Raw genomic sequence first — 19,875 nt, forward strand, 5'->3', positions numbered from 1 at the left:
AGTGACACAACTCCAAACAAATGCCTGGCTCACCTCACCTTGCCTCACCTCACCTCACCTCAGTGCTCCCTTCTTTCCACGACACATTACCTTAACATTCCATACCACGTTTGCTTTCGTGGAAATAGCACCCTCGCCTGTTTGTTTGCGAGCACGGTACACATGGAGTAGGGGACCTGATCGACCACAATGTTTGTGAACAGCCGTGACGAAAAGAAGATCGACTTTGCAGACTGCGAAAGGAAGATTGAGTGACCCGGAAAGAGGGACGAAAAAATCTGGACCATTTCTCGATTTGTGCGTGTCATCCTTGCGCAGGGGCCATGCTAATCTTCTCTGTATCGTTCCAATTTTATCAGATGTCTCCGAAGAGACGAAAGAGCTCTCGGCGGCGCAACACAACATACTCGCCCAAACATCCACCTCCAATCCCTGTGGGTCAACTGCCTCTTTTCCGTCCCTCACGCCACCACTCACATCAACGCTTCCATCCGTGAAACGGGTTCATCCGCTGCACCGACTGGATACCTGCGTTGCCCTGCCTCTCCAACATTCCTGCTAGCCACCACGCCCAAATCGTGGAACGACACAAATTCCTCCTCCTTCCGCCCAACATGACATCATGTCTGCACACACGCTTGACTGCTTCACACAGGACAAAAACATACCACACCACACTCGCTTTCGTGAAAAATATCACCCTAGGCATGGACAAGCAAGTCACTACGAACAGCTCATCACTGCCATTGCAACCCCACCTTTGACACACATGCTCACAACCTCCACCTCAGAGTCTCGCAGCTGCACATTCAACGTGTGGTTACAGCGCCGCCACACACTCGGCTCACATGTTCTCGTCTTCACCTCACGCTTCACAATGCACTCGCGCTGGCCGTCGCTTCGCGCAGGAAATGCTCCAGCAAAAGACAACAACGCCATGGTGTCCACAGCACACGAATCTAGACTCCGTCACCACAACCATTCTGGACATGCACATCACGTTGCACACAAAGAGCGGCAAGGGTCAAGCACGCAACATGTCAAGCAGTGACACAACTCCAAACAAATGCCTGGCTCACCTCGCCTCGCCTCGCCTCAACTCAACTCAACTCACCTCACCTCACCTCACCTCAGTGCTGCCATTCGTCCCGCTCCACAGACCTGGTCAGTGCAGGAAACCGAGATGAAGAGTCCAGCACCCGAGCCATGTGTGCGCGGATGTGATGATCCCCACATCATGAAATTGGCAAATGTGATGGCCCCGAGTCCCTGCACTGAAGTGGAGTGCTGTGAAGTCCAGTTCAACCATCACTTGGCTGTGAGCAGCGACTGCAACCTCCACATCCTGTCGGAAGCTCCCACCCTCGGGCTTGCAACGCTCCTCAGCCCTCACCCGGGGCTCTGTTCATGGACCTGCCTGGCTTGCACAACCGCCGGAAGTACTTCACTGGTTGAGGCGTCCTGTGCGTTGACGGCGTCTTTGGTAATGCAGTAAAGTTGGAGCTCATTGGTATTGCAGTGAACACGCCGTTGGAGCTCATTGGTACGGGCTTCTGTCACCGACACGTTTACATTTGCTTCACCTGAAGTGGGCAGGAGCTTCCATTTCATTTTGTGGAATCAACGCTTGGCTTCCTTCACTTGCGAAGCCCCTGCCTAACCATGCAATCAGGGTCGTTAGACTTTTTGGCCCCGATTATGATCCCAACACTGCCTTGCATGGACCATGACCTCCGGAGCTGTGATTTATAGGTTCCCTTTACCACATATACTGAAATCGTCAGGGTTAAACCTGCCGCTCGAAGGGGCTGGTAGCAGAGCGAATTTGCATTTGGATAGTACTGCAATGCTTCTGTTACTGCAATAAAAAGCTTGCAAATGGCTTCATAAGCATACGGTCAGACAACCTCTGGATGTCAATAGCATGGTCGAGCCTTGCATATGCACTAAGTTAGTTAAATATCTTGGCCTTACGAGATTGTGTTAACATTCAATCTGTGCACACTCAGGCACTGTACACGTTCTAATAAATGTGAAATGAAGGGTACATGCACCTGAAATAGGTGCAAATTGGATGATATGGAAATTTGATATGGTTGTCCATTTGACAAGGATGAAGTCCTAACTAATGGATGGATGGCTGTGCCACCAACAAATCCTAATTCTACAAAAGTAGCACAGTTCAAGGCAAATTTATTTATTTGCAAACATTTAATGAACATAATCTTTGTATGTCACGAGCTTGTTGATAGAGATTGAATTTATTTTATCCTAATGATTTATTAAGCAAATCTGCAAGTTGATCATTAGTGTTGACATAATATAGTTTAATTTCACCTTCAAGCACCTATTCACAAATAAAATAATAATGAATTTTAATTTGTTTTATTCAAACATGAAATACTAGATTTTGTATTAGTGTAATCTCTCCTTGATTATCACAATACATTTTAATGTTGTTTGTAGTTTAGTCATCAAATTTAGAAATGATTTATCTATTTTTTGTTATAAATTGGCATAACACTTTTGTTACAACATTCAATTTTAGTGAGAAGTTGATGTTGCTAGACAACATCTTGTACATTGTTGCTAAGAGCTCAATATTTATATTCTATCAAATATCTTGATACTATTAGTTGGCGCTTACTTGGCTAGCTAATATATCCTCCTTCCATTGTAGAAACATATGCTTCTTCTAACCTTTGTATTTTTAAACATGAGCTCCAATTTGCCTATATATACTTTATTATGGTGTAAGATCCTTCTTTATGATAACAAATTCCATAATCCATAATATACTTAATATCATATAGAATATGTTTTGTTGCTTCTAAGTGGATGTCTTTTGGTTTGGACATGAAGTTGCTCCCTTTATTCAATGCATAAGCAATGTTTGATCTTATAATAGTTAAAAATATGAATTTTCTAACTAATTGGAAAAAGAGTGTTGCATCACACAAGGGAGTTTGTGTATTGTTGATAAAAACTAATCCTTTTGGTAGAAGTAAACATACAAATTTATACTCCAATATTTTTAATTTCTTTAAGATGCTCTTTGCATAATTTATTTACTGAATGAAAATTCCTTTTGATGTTCTATCAAAATCAACTCATAAATATTGTTAACTAATTTCAAGATCAATCATATCAAACATACTTTGAAGATAATCTTTTTACCACATAATAAGCTTGATGTTACTACCAGTAACAAATGGATCGTCAATATATAACATAAATAAAACAATATCACCACCCTTATGCATATTATACATGTTTGCATCAAAATTTCTTCTTATCATATGTATGACTCTTAATACACTATTTGTCCTTTCATGACAAGATTTCCTAAATGATTGTTTTTGTCTGTAGATAGATTTTTTGAGTTTGCATACTAGTCATGTTTTTTTAGATAAGATGAATCTATCTAATTGAGTCATGAAAACTTCGTCTTTAAGAACACCATTTAGAAATGTTGTTTTCACATCCATGTGATGTATAGTCCAATTATTAGTAGTTATTAGGCTTATAGCAATTCTAATTCTAGACCACTTAATAATAGGAAAAAAAAAACCTTAGTGAAATCTATACTTCTTCTTTGTTCAAATCCTCTTGCAATTAACTTTGCCTTCTTCTTACTAGGTTGGTTGTTGATTCCAGGTTTCGACTTAGATATTCACTTCAATGATATAGGACGTTGCCCTTAAGGTAATTCTTCCAATGTTCAAGTGTTATTATTTTTACAATAAAGTCTATTTCTTCTTTCATTGTTTTTTTCCTCCCTAGATCATTAAAAGCTTGTGTGAAGTTGATATTTTCACCTTGTGAGTTGGTCTCTTCAAACTTTGTAGAATGAGTATTAAAACTTTTTAAATTTAATTGACACAAGTCATAATCTTTAATTGAGACATAAATAAAATAATTATCTAATTTGATGTTTGTTTTCCTAGATCTTTTGGATTTGCAAATAAGAAGGGTGATTTAAAGAAAAGAATCAAGACCTTGTTCACCAATACCAATTTGATCTATTATTCTTAGTATTGAAATGCTTTTCATAGACTCATTCTTTTGTACATTTTCTATACATACTATTATTGTCTATCTAGTAGAAGGTGGGCTAGGAGGTTATTTAATTATATCATCAAATAGTATATTTTAGTTAATGAAAAAAATCAAAACTTCTTTTTAATAATGGAAGTAGGATAAAATAAATTTTGGATCAAATTTTTCTTTGTCCAAGATAATATCTCTAAAAATAATTATCTTTTATTTAAAAGAGTCATAATAATGATATGCTTCATTTGTTATTGTAGTAGCCTATGAATAAAGCACAATTTCTTTTTAAATCTAACTTATTTTTGTAAATTGAAGGTGTATGGTAATAAGTCACACAATCAAAAAATTGTAACTAAGATAGGTCATGCTTATGTCCAATAAATGTTTTATTTGGACTAAATATCCTAAAGCTTTTGTCAAAGATCTATTTTGTATATGATTCACAATTTTTAGAGCTTCCTCCTACATATAGTTAGGTACTTTTGTTTCAATATTAATGCTTTTTACTCTTCCTAAAATGCACCTATTTTTCTTTTTTGCTAGGCTATTTTATTAAAGACAATAGGGTGAAGTAAATTCTCTTCTAATCTCATCTTATTTGCAATAGCTTTGAAATTTTTTAGATATATATTCACCTCTACAATTTTCTATTAATCAATCTAATTTCTGCTCGAGTTTTCTACAAGTGTTTTGAATTCTTTGAAGATGTTCAACATTTTCAAATTCTTTTATAAAAAAATATAATCAAGTCTTTTGGACATAATTATAAATTAATATTAAATTAAATTTTTTATGATTTTCTAACAAAATAGGTAAAGGATCACATAAACTTCAAGGTTTTTATACAAATTTTCAAAAGTCCAAAAAGAATTCTTCAAACTTTAGTATGTTTTATTACTCTTAAATGTTCTTTTATAAACTTCCAAAGAACCTACTTTTTATAATATAAATAAATAAATAATAATAATAATAATAATATAAAAAAAACAATAACAACAAATATTTAAGTCTTGTCAATACAAGTGGTGAAACAATCCAAAAGCAACTTCTATTTCTACTCTAATTCTTTGTCTACTATATTTTTTTTCCTTTAAATCTTTTATCTCATGACTCTTGGTCCCTTCTCTTTGTGCTTGTATGAACTTCTACCACATAAAGTCATCAAATGTGACATAAATAGCTTGTGGATGCATTGACTCAAACATTTCCACACAACAAACATAAAAACAAAACAAACAAACAAACAAAAAAACAAAACAAAACAATATGGGCAAAGATGTGCACAAATGTGCAACAGTGTAGAAAATGCAAAGCAATGTTGATAAGCATGTGTTGACGAGGAGAAACTAACGCATGGGTTGCACAGCATTGTACAATCGTGTGATTGATGTACAGTTGGAAGAGGTCGGTGTTAGATCTGTTGGTGTTCGACAAACATTGAACTACCCTCACAAAAGTGATGGAGTAGAGAACAACGTTTGTGAACAGCAGCCGTTATCAGAAGAAAACCCAGGCGGCTGACGTGGCAAGCGATGAAAGCAAGAAACAGCGAAAGGTCAGCGAAAAGAAACAAATTTGGACCATTTCTCGATTTGTGCGTGTCATCCTTGCGCAGGGGCCATGCTAATCTTCTCTGTATCGTTCCAATTTTATCAGATGTCTCCGAAGAAACATGTACCACTGCTCTTCCACCATCCCATATTACCCTCCAAGCATCCACCTTCAATCCATGTGGGTCAATACTTCGCACAACCTCTTCACTCACTCTCAGCAACGCATCCATTGCTCAAACGCCTCCATGCGCTGCCTGCACCAACTCAATTGGATGCGTGTGCTGCATCTTCAACATCGTTATTCCCCACCACAATCACATCGTGGAAGGACACGGTTTACCCTTCTTCTCCACCACACCAGATCACATCTTCACCCATGCTTGCCTTCTTTCCACGACACATTACCTTAACATTCCATACCACGTTTGCTTTCGTGGAAATAGCACCCTCGCCTGTTTGTTTGCGAGCACGGTACACATGGAGTAGGGGACCTGATCGACCACAATGTTTGTGAACAGCCGTGACGAAAAGAAGATCGACTTTGCAGACTGCGAAAGGAAGATTGAGTGACCCGGAAAGAGGGACGAAAAAATCTGGACCATTTCTCGATTTGTGCGTGTCATCCTTGCGCAGGGGCCATGCTAATCTTCTCTGTATCGTTCCAATTTTATCAGATGTCTCCGAAGAGACGAAAGAGCTCTCGGCGGCGCAACACAACATACTCGCCCAAACATCCACCTCCAATCCCTGTGGGTCAACTGCCTCTTTTCCGTCCCTCACGCCACCACTCACATCAACGCTTCCATCCGTGAAACGGGTTCATCCGCTGCACCGACTGGATACCTGCGTTGCCCTGCCTCTCCAACATTCCTGCTAGCCACCACGCCCAAATCGTGGAACGACACAAATTCCTCCTCCTTCCGCCCAACATGACATCATATCTGCACACACGCTTGACTGCTTCACACAGGACAAAAACATACCACACCACACTCGCTTTCGTGAAAAATATCACCCTAGGCATGGACAAGCAAGTCACTACGAACAGCTCATCACTGCCATTGCAACCCCACCTTTGACACACATGCTCACAACCTCCACCTCAGAGTCTCGCAGCTGCACATTCAACGTGTGGTTACAGCGCCGCCACACACTCGGCTCACATGTTCTCGTCTTCACCTCACGCTTCACAATGCACTCGCGCTGGCCGTCGCTTCGCGCAGGAAATGCTCCAGCAAAAGACAACAACGCCATGGTGTCCACAGCACACGAATCTAGACTCCGTCACCACAACCATTCTGGACATGCACATCACGTTGCACACAAAGAGCGGCAAGGGTCAAGCACGCAACATGTCAAGCAGTGACACAACTCCAAACAAATGCCTGGCTCACCTCGCCTCGCCTCGCCTCAACTCAACTCAACTCACCTCACCTCACCTCACCTCAGTGCTGCCATTCGTCCCGCTCCACAGACCTGGTCAGTGCAGGAAACCGAGATGAAGAGTCCAGCACCCGAGCCATGTGTGCGCGGATGTGATGATCCCCACATCATGAAATTGGCAAATGTGATGGCCCCGAGTCCCTGCACTGAAGTGGAGTGCTGTGAAGTCCAGTTCAACCATCACTTGGCTGTGAGCAGCGACTGCAACCTCCACATCCTGTCGGAAGCTCCCACCCTCGGGCTTGCAACGCTCCTCAGCCCTCACCCGGGGCTCTGTTCATGGACCTGCCTGGCTTGCACAACCGCCGGAAGTACTTCACTGGTTGAGGCGTCCTGTGCGTTGACGGCGTCTTTGGTAATGCAGTAAAGTTGGAGCTCATTGGTATTGCAGTGAACACGCCGTTGGAGCTCATTGGTACGGGCTTCTGTCACCGACACGTTTACATTTGCTTCACCTGAAGTGGGCAGGAGCTTCCATTTCATTTTGTGGAATCAACGCTTGGCTTCCTTCACTTGCGAAGCCCCTGCCTAACCATGCAATCAGGGTCGTTAGACTTTTTGGCCCCGATTATGATCCCAACACTGCCTTGCATGGACCATGACCTCCGGAGCTGTGATTTATAGGTTCCCTTTACCACATATACTGAAATCGTCAGGGTTAAACCTGCCGCTCGAAGGGGCTGGTAGCAGAGCGAATTTGCATTTGGATAGTACTGCAATGCTTCTGTTACTGCAATAAAAAGCTTGCAAATGGCTTCATAAGCATACGGTCAGACAACCTCTGGATGTCAATAGCATGGTCGAGCCTTGCATATGCACTAAGTTAGTTAAATATCTTGGCCTTACGAGATTGTGTTAACATTCAATCTGTGCACACTCAGGCACTGTACACGTTCTAATAAATGTGAAATGAAGGGTACATGCACCTGAAATAGGTGCAAATTGGATGATATGGAAATTTGATATGGTTGTCCATTTGACAAGGATGAAGTCCTAACTAATGGATGGATGGCTGTGCCACCAACAAATCCTAATTCTACAAAAGTAGCACAGTTCAAGGCAAATTTATTTATTTGCAAACATTTAATGAACATAATCTTTGTATGTCACGAGCTTGTTGATAGAGATTGAATTTATTTTATCCTAATGATTTATTAAGCAAATCTGCAAGTTGATCATTAGTGTTGACATAATATAGTTTAATTTCACCTTCAAGCACCTATTCACAAATAAAATAATAATGAATTTTAATTTGTTTTATTCAAACATGAAATACTAGATTTTGTATTAGTGTAATCTCTCCTTGATTATCACAATACATTTTAATGTTGTTTGTAGTTTAGTCATCAAATTTAGAAATGATTTATCTATTTTTTGTTATAAATTGGCATAACACTTTTGTTACAACATTCAATTTTAGTGAGAAGTTGATGTTGCTAGACAACATCTTGTACATTGTTGCTAAGAGCTCAATATTTATATTCTATCAAATATCTTGATACTATTAGTTGGCGCTTACTTGGCTAGCTAATATATCCTCCTTCCATTGTAGAAACATATGCTTCTTCTAACCTTTGTATTTTTAAACATGAGCTCCAATTTGCCTATATATACTTTATTATGGTGTAAGATCCTTCTTTATGATAACAAATTCCATAATCCATAATATACTTAATATCATATAGAATATGTTTTGTTGCTTCTAAGTGGATGTCTTTTGGTTTGGACATGAAGTTGCTCCCTTTATTCAATGCATAAGCAATGTTTGATCTTATAATAGTTAAAAATATGAATTTTCTAACTAATTGGAAAAAGAGTGTTGCATCACACAAGGGAGTTTGTGTATTGTTGATAAAAACTAATCCTTTTGGTAGAAGTAAACATACAAATTTATACTCCAATATTTTTAATTTCTTTAAGATGCTCTTTGCATAATTTATTTACTGAATGAAAATTCCTTTTGATGTTCTATCAAAATCAACTCATAAATATTGTTAACTAATTTCAAGATCAATCATATCAAACATACTTTGAAGATAATCTTTTTACCACATAATAAGCTTGATGTTACTACCAGTAACAAATGGATCGTCAATATATAACATAAATAAAACAATATCACCACCCTTATGCATATTATACATGTTTGCATCAAAATTTCTTCTTATCATATGTATGACTCTTAATACACTATTTGTCCTTTCATGACAAGATTTCCTAAATGATTGTTTTTGTCTGTAGATAGATTTTTTGAGTTTGCATACTAGTCATGTTTTTTTAGATAAGATGAATCTATCTAATTGAGTCATGAAAACTTCGTCTTTAAGAACACCATTTAGAAATGTTGTTTTCACATCCATGTGATGTATAGTCCAATTATTAGTAGTTATTAGGCTTATAGCAATTCTAATTCTAGACCACTTAATAATAGGAAAAAAAAAAACCTTAGTGAAATCTATACTTCTTCTTTGTTCAAATCCTCTTGCAATTAACTTTGCCTTCTTCTTACTAGGTTGGTTGTTGATTCCAGGTTTCGACTTAGATATTCACTTCAATGATATAGGACGTTGCCCTTAAGGTAATTCTTCCAATGTTCAAGTGTTATTATTTTTACAATAAAGTCTATTTCTTCTTTCATTGTTTTTTTCCTCCCTAGATCATTAAAAGCTTGTGTGAAGTTGATATTTTCACCTTGTGAGTTGGTCTCTTCAAACTTTGTAGAATGAGTATTAAAACTTTTTAAATTTAATTGACACAAGTCATAATCTTTAATTGAGACATAAATAAAATAATTATCTAATTTGATGTTTGTTTTCCTAGATCTTTTGGATTTGCAAATAAGAAGGGTGATTTAAAGAAAAGAATCAAGACCTTGTTCACCAATACCAATTTGATCTATTATTCTTAGTATTGAAATGCTTTTCATAGACTCATTCTTTTGTACATTTTCTATACATACTATTATTGTCTATCTAGTAGAAGGTGGGCTAGGAGGTTATTTAATTATATCATCAAATAGTATATTTTAGTTAATGAAAAAAATCAAAACTTCTTTTTAATAATGGAAGTAGGATAAAATAAATTTTGGATCAAATTTTTCTTTGTCCAAGATAATATCTCTAAAAATAATTATCTTTTATTTAAAAGAGTCATAATAATGATATGCTTCATTTGTTATTGTAGTAGCCTATGAATAAAGCACAATTTCTTTTTAAATCTAACTTATTTTTGTAAATTGAAGGTGTATGGTAATAAGTCACACAATCAAAAAATTGTAACTAAGATAGGTCATGCTTATGTCCAATAAATGTTTTATTTGGACTAAATATCCTAAAGCTTTTGTCAAAGATCTATTTTGTATATGATTCACAATTTTTAGAGCTTCCTCCTACATATAGTTAGGTACTTTTGTTTCAATATTAATGCTTTTTACTCTTCCTAAAATGCACCTATTTTTCTTTTTTGCTAGGCTATTTTATTAAAGACAATAGGGTGAAGTAAATTCTCTTCTAATCTCATCTTATTTGCAATAGCTTTGAAATTTTTTAGATATATATTCACCTCTACAATTTTCTATTAATCAATCTAATTTCTGCTCGAGTTTTCTACAAGTGTTTTGAATTCTTTGAAGATGTTCAACATTTTCAAATTATTTTATAAAAAAATATAATCAAGTCTTTTGGACATAATTATAAATTAATATTAAATTAAATTTTTTATGATTTTCTAACAAAATAGGTAAAGGATCACATAAACTTCAAGGTTTTTATACAAATTTTCAAAAGTCCAAAAAGAATTCTTCAAACTTTAGTATGTTTTATTACTCTTAAATGTTCTTTTATAAACTTCCAAAGAACCTACTTTTTATAATATAAATAAATAAATAATAATAATAATAATAATATAAAAAAAACAATAACAACAAATATTTAAGTCTTGTCAATACAAGTGGTGAAACAATCCAAAAGCAACTTCTATTTCTACTCTAATTCTTTGTCTACTATATTTTTTTTCCTTTAAATCTTTTATCTCATGACTCTTGGTCCCTTCTCTTTGTGCTTGTATGAACTTCTACCACATAAAGTCATCAAATGTGACATAAATAGCTTGTGGATGCATTGACTCAAACATTTCCACACAACAAACATAAAAACAAAACAAACAAACAAACAAAAAAACAAAACAAAACAATATGGGCAAAGATGTGCACAAATGTGCAACAGTGTAGAAAATGCAAAGCAATGTTGATAAGCATGTGTTGACGAGGAGAAACTAACGCATGGGTTGCACAGCATTGTACAATCGTGTGATTGATGTACAGTTGGAAGAGGTCGGTGTTAGATCTGTTGGTGTTCGACAAACATTGAACTACCCTCACAAAAGTGATGGAGTAGAGAACAACGTTTGTGAACAGCAGCCGTTATCAGAAGAAAACCCAGGCGGCTGACGTGGCAAGCGATGAAAGCAAGAAACAGCGAAAGGTCAGCGAAAAGAAACAAATTTGGACCATTTCTCGATTTGTGCGTGTCATCCTTGCGCAGGGGCCATGCTAATCTTCTCTGTATCGTTCCAATTTTATCAGATGTCTCCGAAGAAACATGTACCACTGCTCTTCCACCATCCCATATTACCCTCCAAGCATCCACCTTCAATCCATGTGGGTCAATACTTCGCACAACCTCTTCACTCACTCTCAGCAACGCATCCATTGCTCAAACGCCTCCATGCGCTGCCTGCACCAACTCAATTGGATGCGTGTGCTGCATCTTCAACATCGTTATTCCCCACCACAATCACATCGTGGAAGGACACGGTTTACCCTTCTTCTCCACCACACCAGATCACATCTTCACCCATGCTTGCCTTCTTTCCACGACACATTACCTTAACATTCCATACCACGTTTGCTTTCGTGGAAATAGCACCCTCGCCTGTTTGTTTGCGAGCACGGTACACATGGAGTAGGGGACCTGATCGACCACAATGTTTGTGAACAGCCGTGACGAAAAGAAGATCGACTTTGCAGACTGCGAAAGGAAGATTGAGTGACCCGGAAAGAGGGACGAAAAAATCTGGACCATTTCTCGATTTGTGCGTGTCATCCTTGCGCAGGGGCCATGCTAATCTTCTCTGTATCGTTCCAATTTTATCAGATGTCTCCGAAGAGACGAAAGAGCTCTCGGCGGCGCAACACAACATACTCGCCCAAACATCCACCTCCAATCCCTGTGGGTCAACTGCCTCTTTTCCGTCCCTCACGCCACCACTCACATCAACGCTTCCATCCGTGAAACGGGTTCATCCGCTGCACCGACTGGATACCTGCGTTGCCCTGCCTCTCCAACATTCCTGCTAGCCACCACGCCCAAATCGTGGAACGACACAAATTCCTCCTCCTTCCGCCCAACATGACATCATGTCTGCACACACGCTTGACTGCTTCACACAGGACAAAAACATACCACACCACACTCGCTTTCGTGAAAAATATCACCCTAGGCATGGACAAGCAAGTCACTACGAACAGCTCATCACTGCCATTGCAACCCCACCTTTGACACACATGCTCACAACCTCCACCTCAGAGTCTCGCAGCTGCACATTCAACGTGTGGTTACAGCGCCGCCACACACTCGGCTCACATGTTCTCGTCTTCACCTCACGCTTCACAATGCACTCGCGCTGGCCGTCGCTTCGCGCAGGAAATGCTCCAGCAAAAGACAACAACGCCATGGTGTCCACAGCACACGAATCTAGACTCCGTCACCACAACCATTCTGGACATGCACATCACGTTGCACACAAAGAGCGGCAAGGGTCAAGCACGCAACATGTCAAGCAGTGACACAACTCCAAACAAATGCCTGGCTCACCTCGCCTCGCCTCGCCTCAACTCAACTCAACTCACCTCACCTCACCTCACCTCAGTGCTGCCATTCGTCCCGCTCCACAGACCTGGTCAGTGCAGGAAACCGAGATGAAGAGTCCAGCACCCGAGCCATGTGTGCGCGGATGTGATGATCCCCACATCATGAAATTGGCAAATGTGATGGCCCCGAGTCCCTGCACTGAAGTGGAGTGCTGTGAAGTCCAGTTCAACCATCACTTGGCTGTGAGCAGCGACTGCAACCTCCACATCCTGTCGGAAGCTCCCACCCTCGGGCTTGCAACGCTCCTCAGCCCTCACCCGGGGCTCTGTTCATGGACCTGCCTGGCTTGCACAACCGCCGGAAGTACTTCACTGGTTGAGGCGTCCTGTGCGTTGACGGCGTCTTTGGTAATGCAGTAAAGTTGGAGCTCATTGGTATTGCAGTGAACACGCCGTTGGAGCTCATTGGTACGGGCTTCTGTCACCGACACGTTTACATTTGCTTCACCTGAAGTGGGCAGGAGCTTCCATTTCATTTTGTGGAATCAACGCTTGGCTTCCTTCACTTGCGAAGCCCCTGCCTAACCATGCAATCAGGGTCGTTAGACTTTTTGGCCCCGATTATGATCCCAACACTGCCTTGCATGGACCATGACCTCCGGAGCTGTGATTTATAGGTTCCCTTTACCACATATACTGAAATCGTCAGGGTTAAACCTGCCGCTCGAAGGGGCTGGTAGCAGAGCGAATTTGCATTTGGATAGTACTGCAATGCTTCTGTTACTGCAATAAAAAGCTTGCAAATGGCTTCATAAGCATACGGTCAGACAACCTCTGGATGTCAATAGCATGGTCGAGCCTTGCATATGCACTAAGTTAGTTAAATATCTTGGCCTTACGAGATTGTGTTAACATTCAATCTGTGCACACTCAGGCACTGTACACGTTCTAATAAATGTGAAATGAAGGGTACATGCACCTGAAATAGGTGCAAATTGGATGATATGGAAATTTGATATGGTTGTCCATTTGACAAGGATGAAGTCCTAACTAATGGATGGATGGCTGTGCCACCAACAAATCCTAATTCTACAAAAGTAGCACAGTTCAAGGCAAATTTATTTATTTGCAAACATTTAATGAACATAATCTTTGTATGTCACGAGCTTGTTGATAGAGATTGAATTTATTTTATCCTAATGATTTATTAAGCAAATCTGCAAGTTGATCATTAGTGTTGACATAATATAGTTTAATTTCACCTTCAAGCACCTATTCACAAATAAAATAATAATGAATTTTAATTTGTTTTATTCAAACATGAAATACTAGATTTTGTATTAGTGTAATCTCTCCTTGATTATCACAATACATTTTAATGTTGTTTGTAGTTTAGTCATCAAATTTAGAAATGATTTATCTATTTTTTGTTATAAATTGGCATAACACTTTTGTTACAACATTCAATTTTAGTGAGAAGTTGATGTTGCTAGACAACATCTTGTACATTGTTGCTAAGAGCTCAATATTTATATTCTATCAAATATCTTGATACTATTAGTTGGCGCTTACTTGGCTAGCTAATATATCCTCCTTCCATTGTAGAAACATATGCTTCTTCTAACCTTTGTATTTTTAAACATGAGCTCCAATTTGCCTATATATACTTTATTATGGTGTAAGATCCTTCTTTATGATAACAAATTCCATAATCCATAATATACTTAATATCATATAGAATATGTTTTGTTGCTTCTAAGTGGATGTCTTTTGGTTTGGACATGAAGTTGCTCCCTTTATTCAATGCATAAGCAATGTTTGATCTTATAATAGTTAAAAATATGAATTTTCTAACTAATTGGAAAAAGAGTGTTGCATCACACAAGGGAGTTTGTGTATTGTTGATAAAAACTAATCCTTTTGGTAGAAGTAAACATACAAATTTATACTCCAATATTTTTAATTTCTTTAAGATGCTCTTTGCATAATTTATTTACTGAATGAAAATTCCTTTTGATGTTCTATCAAAATCAACTCATAAATATTGTTAACTAATTTCAAGATCAATCATATCAAACATACTTTGAAGATAATCTTTTTACCACATAATAAGCTTGATGTTACTACCAGTAACAAATGGATCGTCAATATATAACATAAATAAAACAATATCACCACCCTTATGCATATTATACATGTTTGCATCAAAATTTCTTCTTATCATATGTATGACTCTTAATACACTATTTGTCCTTTCATGACAAGATTTCCTAAATGATTGTTTTTGTCTGTAGATAGATTTTTTGAGTTTGCATACTAGTCATGTTTTTTTAGATAAGATGAATCTATCTAATTGAGTCATGAAAACTTCGTCTTTAAGAACACCATTTAGAAATGTTGTTTTCACATCCATGTGATGTATAGTCCAATTATTAGTAGTTATTAGGCTTATAGCAATTCTAATTCTAGACCACTTAATAATAGGAAAAAAAAAACCTTAGTGAAATCTATACTTCTTCTTTGTTCAAATCCTCTTGCAATTAACTTTGCCTTCTTCTTACTAGGTTGGTTGTTGATTCCAGGTTTCGACTTAGATATTCACTTCAATGATATAGGACGTTGCCCTTAAGGTAATTCTTCCAATGTTCAAGTGTTATTATTTTTACAATAAAGTCTATTTCTTCTTTCATTGTTTTTTTCCTCCCTAGATCATTAAAAGCTTGTGTGAAGTTGATATTTTCACCTTGTGAGTTGGTCTCTTCAAACTTTGTAGAATGAGTATTAAAACTTTTTAAATTTAATTGACACAAGTCATAATCTTTAATTGAGACATAAATAAAATAATTATCTAATTTGATGTTTGTTTTCCTAGATCTTTTGGATTTGCAAATAAGAAGGGTGATTTAAAGAAAAGAATCAAGACCTTGTTCACCAATACCAATTTGATCTATTATTCTTAGTATTGAAATGCTTTTCATAGACTCATTCTTTTGTACATTTTCTATACATACTATTATTGTCTATCTAGTAGAAGGTGGGCTAGGAGGTTATTTAATTATATCATCAAATAGTATATTTTAGTTAATGAAAAAAATCAAAACTTCTTTTTAATAATGGAAGTAGGATAAAATAAATTTTGGATCAAATTTTTCTTTGTCCAAGATAATATCTCTAAAAATAATTATCTTTTATTTAAAAGAGTCATAATAATGATATGCTTCATTTGTTATTGTAGTAGCCTATGAATAAAGCACAATTTCTTTTTAAATCTAACTTATTTTTGTAAATTGAAGGTGTATGGTAATAAGTCACACAATCAAAAAATTGTAACTAAGATAGGTCATGCTTATGTCCAATAAATGTTTTATTTGGACTAAATATCCTAAAGCTTTTGTCAAAGATCTATTTTGTATATGATTCACAATTTTTAGAGCTTCCTCCTACATATAGTTAGGTACTTTTGTTTCAATATTAATGCTTTTTACTCTTCCTAAAATGCACCTATTTTTCTTTTTTGCTAGGCTATTTTATTAAAGACAATAGGGTGAAGTAAATTCTCTTCTAATCTCATCTTATTTGCAATAGCTTTGAAAATTTTTAGATATATATTCACCTCTACAATTTTCTATTAATCAATCTAATTTCTGCTCGAGTTTTCTACAAGTGTTTTGAATTCTTTGAAGATGTTCAACATTTTCAAATTATTTTATAAAAAAATATAATCAAGTCTTTTGGACATAATTATAAATTAATATTAAATTAAATTTTTTATGATTTTCTAACAAAATAGGTAAAGGATCACATAAACTTCAAGGTTTTTATACAAATTTTCAAAAGTCCAAAAAGAATTCTTCAAACTTTAGTATGTTTTATTACTCTTAAATGTTCTTTTATAAACTTCCAAAGAACCTACTTTTTATAATATAAATAAATAAATAATAATAATAATAATAATATAAAAAAAACAATAACAACAAATATTTAAGTCTTGTCAATACAAGTGGTGAAACAATCCAAAAGCAACTTCTATTTCTACTCTAATTCTTTGTCTACTATATTTTTTTTCCTTTAAATCTTTTATCTCATGACTCTTGGTCCCTTCTCTTTGTGCTTGTATGAACTTCTACCACATAAAGTCATCAAATGTGACATAAATAGCTTGTGGATGCATTGACTCAAACATTTCCACACAACAAACATAAAAACAAAACAAACAAACAAACAAAAAAACAAAACAAAACAATATGGGCAAAGATGTGCACAAATGTGCAACAGTGTAGAAAATGCAAAGCAATGTTGATAAGCATGTGTTGACGAGGAGAAACTAACGCATGGGTTGCACAGCATTGTACAATCGTGTGATTGATGTACAGTTGGAAGAGGTCGGTGTTAGATCTGTTGGTGTTCGACAAACATTGAACTACCCTCACAAAAGTGATGGAGTAGAGAACAACGTTTGTGAACAGCAGCCGTTATCAGAAGAAAACCCAGGCGGCTGACGTGGCAAGCGATGAAAGCAAGAAACAGCGAAAGGTCAGCGAAAAGAAACAAATTTGGACCATTTCTCGATTTGTGCGTGTCATCCTTGCGCAGGGGCCATGCTAATCTTCTCTGTATCGTTCCAATTTTATCAGATGTCTCCGAAGAAACATGTACCACTGCTCTTCCACCATCCCATATTACCCTCCAAGCATCCACCTTCAATCCATGTGGGTCAATACTTCGCACAACCTCTTCACTCACTCTCAGCAACGCATCCATTGCTCAAACGCCTCCATGCGCTGCCTGCACCAACTCAATTGGATGCGTGTGCTGCATCTTCAACATCGTTATTCCCCACCACAATCACATCGTGGAAGGACACGGTTTACCCTTCTTCTCCACCACACCAGATCACATCTTCACCCATGCTTGCCTTCTTTCCACGACACATTACCTTAACATTCCATACCACGTTTGCTTTCGTGGAAATAGCACCCTCGCCTGTTTGTTTGCGAGCACGGTACACATGGAGTAGGGGACCTGATCGACCACAATGTTTGTGAACAGCCGTGACGAAAAGAAGATCGACTTTGCAGACTGCGAAAGGAAGATTGAGTGACCCGGAAAGAGGGACGAAAAAATCTGGACCATTTCTCGATTTGTGCGTGTCATCCTTGCGCAGGGGCCATGCTAATCTTCTCTGTATCGTTCCAATTTTATCAGATGTCTCCGAAGAGACGAAAGAGCTCTCGGCGGCGCAACACAACATACTCGCCCAAACATCCACCTCCAATCCCTGTGGGTCAACTGCCTCTTTTCCGTCCCTCACGCCACCACTCACATCAACGCTTCCATCCGTGAAACGGGTTCATCCGCTGCACCGACTGGATACCTGCGTTGCCCTGCCTCTCCAACATTCCTGCTAGCCACCACGCCCAAATCGTGGAACGACACAAATTCCTCCTCCTTCCGCCCAACATGACATCATGTCTGCACACACGCTTGACTGCTTCACACAGGACAAAAACATACCACACCACACTCGCTTTCGTGAAAAATATCACCCTAGGCATGGACAAGCAAGTCACTACGAACAGCTCATCACTGCCATTGCAACCCCACCTTTGACACACATGCTCACAACCTCCACCTCAGAGTCTCGCAGCTGCACATTCAACGTGTGGTTACAGCGCCGCCACACACTCGGCTCACATGTTCTCGTCTTCACCTCACGCTTCACAATGCACTCGCGCTGGCCGTCGCTTCGCGCAGGAAATGCTCCAGCAAAAGACAACAACGCCATGGTGTCCACAGCACACGAATCTAGACTCCGTCACCACAACCATTCTGGACATGCACATCACGTTGCACACAAAGAGCGGCAAGGGTCAAGCACGCAACATGTCAAGCAGTGACACAACTCCAAACAAATGCCTGGCTCACCTCGCCTCGCCTCGCCTCAACTCAACTCAACTCACCTCACCTCACCTCACCTCAGTGCTGCCATTCGTCCCGCTCCACAGACCTGGTCAGTGCAGGAAACCGAGATGAAGAGTCCAGCACCCGAGCCATGTGTGCGCGGATGTGATGATCCCCACATCATGAAATTGGCAAATGTGATGGCCCCGAGTCCCTGCACTGAAGTGGAGTGCTGTGAAGTCCAGTTCAACCATCACTTGGCTGTGAGCAGCGACTGCAACCTCCACATCCTGTCGGAAGCTCCCACCCTCGGGCTTGCAACGCTCCTCAGCCCTCACCCGGGGCTCTGTTCATGGACCTGCCTGGCTTGCACAACCGCCGGAAGTACTTCACTGGTTGAGGCGTCCTGTGCGTTGACGGCGTCTTTGGTAATGCAGTAAAGTTGGAGCTCATTGGTATTGCAGTGAACACGCCGTTGGAGCTCATTGGTACGGGCTTCTGTCACCGACACGTTTACATTTGCTTCACCTGAAGTGGGCAGGAGCTTCCATTTCATTTTGTGGAATCAACGCTTGGCTTCCTTCACTTGCGAAGCCCCTGCCTAACCATGCAATCAGGGTCGTTAGACTTTTTGGCCCCGATTATGATCCCAACACTGCCTTGCATGGACCATGACCTCCGGAGCTGTGATTTATAGGTTCCCTTTACCACATATACTGAAATCGTCAGGGTTAAACCTGCCGCTCGAAGGGGCTGGTAGCAGAGCGAATTTGCATTTGGATAGTACTGCAATGCTTCTGTTACTGCAATAAAAAGCTTGCAAATGGCTTCATAAGCATACGGTCAGACAACCTCTGGATGTCAATAGCATGGTCGAGCCTTGCATATGCACTAAGTTAGTTAAATATCTTGGCCTTACGAGATTGTGTTAACATTCAATCTGTGCACACTCAGGCACTGTACACGTTCTAATAAATGTGAAATGAAGGGTACATGCACCTGAAATAGGTGCAAATTGGATGATATGGAAATTTGATATGGTTGTCCATTTGACAA

The 19,875-nt window shown here is 38.7% G+C and overlaps 4 protein-coding genes and 7 non-coding genes across 14 annotated transcripts; all 11 read right to left on the reverse strand.

Moving 5' to 3' along the window:
• Positions 1-272: 272 nt before the first annotated feature.
• On the reverse strand, positions 273-375 carry LOC149988258 (U6 spliceosomal RNA). The gene has a single exon (XR_016505320.1). It is a non-coding gene; the product is annotated as a U6 spliceosomal RNA (small nuclear RNA).
• LOC112287437 (uncharacterized) lies at positions 287-939 on the reverse strand. 2 transcript variants are annotated; one of them, XM_024530403.3, is made up of 2 exons: positions 759-939; positions 287-626 (listed from the first exon to the last, which is right to left on the reverse strand). In XM_024530403.3, the coding sequence occupies exons 1-2, from the start codon at positions 937-939 to the stop codon at positions 559-561; spliced, it is 249 nt and encodes an 82-aa protein (XP_024386171.1). In that variant the 3' UTR covers positions 287-558. The 2 variants fall into 2 exon arrangements, with proteins under 2 accessions (XP_024386171.1, XP_024386170.1); XM_024530402.3 differs by having other exon boundaries at positions 287-642.
• A 4,683-nt stretch (positions 940-5,622) lies between these two features.
• On the reverse strand, positions 5,623-5,725 carry LOC112278566 (U6 spliceosomal RNA). The gene has a single exon (XR_002968733.1). It is a non-coding gene; the product is annotated as a U6 spliceosomal RNA (small nuclear RNA).
• LOC112278564 (uncharacterized) lies at positions 5,628-6,860 on the reverse strand. The gene is made up of 2 exons (XM_073532120.2): positions 6,680-6,860; positions 5,628-6,563 (listed from the first exon to the last, which is right to left on the reverse strand). Exons 1-2 carry the CDS (start codon positions 6,858-6,860, stop codon positions 6,400-6,402), a joined length of 345 nt encoding a protein of 114 aa, XP_073388221.2. The 3' UTR covers positions 5,628-6,399.
• LOC112278565 (U6 spliceosomal RNA) lies at positions 6,194-6,296 on the reverse strand. The gene has a single exon (XR_002968732.1). It is a non-coding gene; the product is annotated as a U6 spliceosomal RNA (small nuclear RNA).
• A 4,684-nt stretch (positions 6,861-11,544) lies between the features above and the next one.
• LOC149988259 (U6 spliceosomal RNA) lies at positions 11,545-11,647 on the reverse strand. Its single transcript, XR_016505316.1, has one exon. It is a non-coding gene; the product is annotated as a U6 spliceosomal RNA (small nuclear RNA).
• LOC149988260 (uncharacterized) lies at positions 11,550-13,341 on the reverse strand. 2 transcript variants are annotated; one of them, XM_090253723.1, is made up of 2 exons: positions 12,602-13,341; positions 11,550-12,469 (listed from the first exon to the last, which is right to left on the reverse strand). In XM_090253723.1, exons 1-2 carry the CDS (start codon positions 12,780-12,782, stop codon positions 12,402-12,404), a joined length of 249 nt encoding a protein of 82 aa, XP_090109849.1. In that variant the 5' UTR covers positions 12,783-13,341; the 3' UTR covers positions 11,550-12,401. The 2 variants fall into 2 exon arrangements, with proteins under 2 accessions (XP_090109849.1, XP_090109848.1); XM_090253722.1 differs by having other exon boundaries at positions 11,550-12,485; positions 12,602-12,782.
• On the reverse strand, positions 12,116-12,218 carry LOC149988261 (U6 spliceosomal RNA). Its single transcript, XR_016505321.1, has one exon. It is a non-coding gene; the product is annotated as a U6 spliceosomal RNA (small nuclear RNA).
• Positions 13,342-17,465: 4,124 nt separating the features above from the next.
• Positions 17,466-17,568, reverse strand: LOC112278647 (U6 spliceosomal RNA). Its single transcript, XR_002968771.1, has one exon. It is a non-coding gene; the product is annotated as a U6 spliceosomal RNA (small nuclear RNA).
• On the reverse strand, positions 17,471-19,262 carry LOC112278645 (uncharacterized). 2 transcript variants are annotated; one of them, XM_024512254.3, is made up of 2 exons: positions 18,523-19,262; positions 17,471-18,390 (listed from the first exon to the last, which is right to left on the reverse strand). In XM_024512254.3, exons 1-2 carry the CDS (start codon positions 18,701-18,703, stop codon positions 18,323-18,325), a joined length of 249 nt encoding a protein of 82 aa, XP_024368022.1. In that variant the 5' UTR covers positions 18,704-19,262; the 3' UTR covers positions 17,471-18,322. The 2 variants fall into 2 exon arrangements, with proteins under 2 accessions (XP_024368022.1, XP_024368021.1); XM_024512253.3 differs by having other exon boundaries at positions 17,471-18,406; positions 18,523-18,703.
• LOC112278646 (U6 spliceosomal RNA) lies at positions 18,037-18,139 on the reverse strand. Its single transcript, XR_002968770.1, has one exon. It is a non-coding gene; the product is annotated as a U6 spliceosomal RNA (small nuclear RNA).
• Positions 19,263-19,875: the final 613 nt, after the last annotated feature.

The sequence above is a fragment of the Physcomitrium patens genome, chromosome 10, assembly GCF_059467195.1.
Source record: "Physcomitrium patens ecotype Gransden chromosome 10, ASM5946719v1, whole genome shotgun sequence".
NCBI classification, from domain to species: Eukaryota; Viridiplantae; Streptophyta; class Bryopsida; order Funariales; family Funariaceae; genus Physcomitrium; species Physcomitrium patens.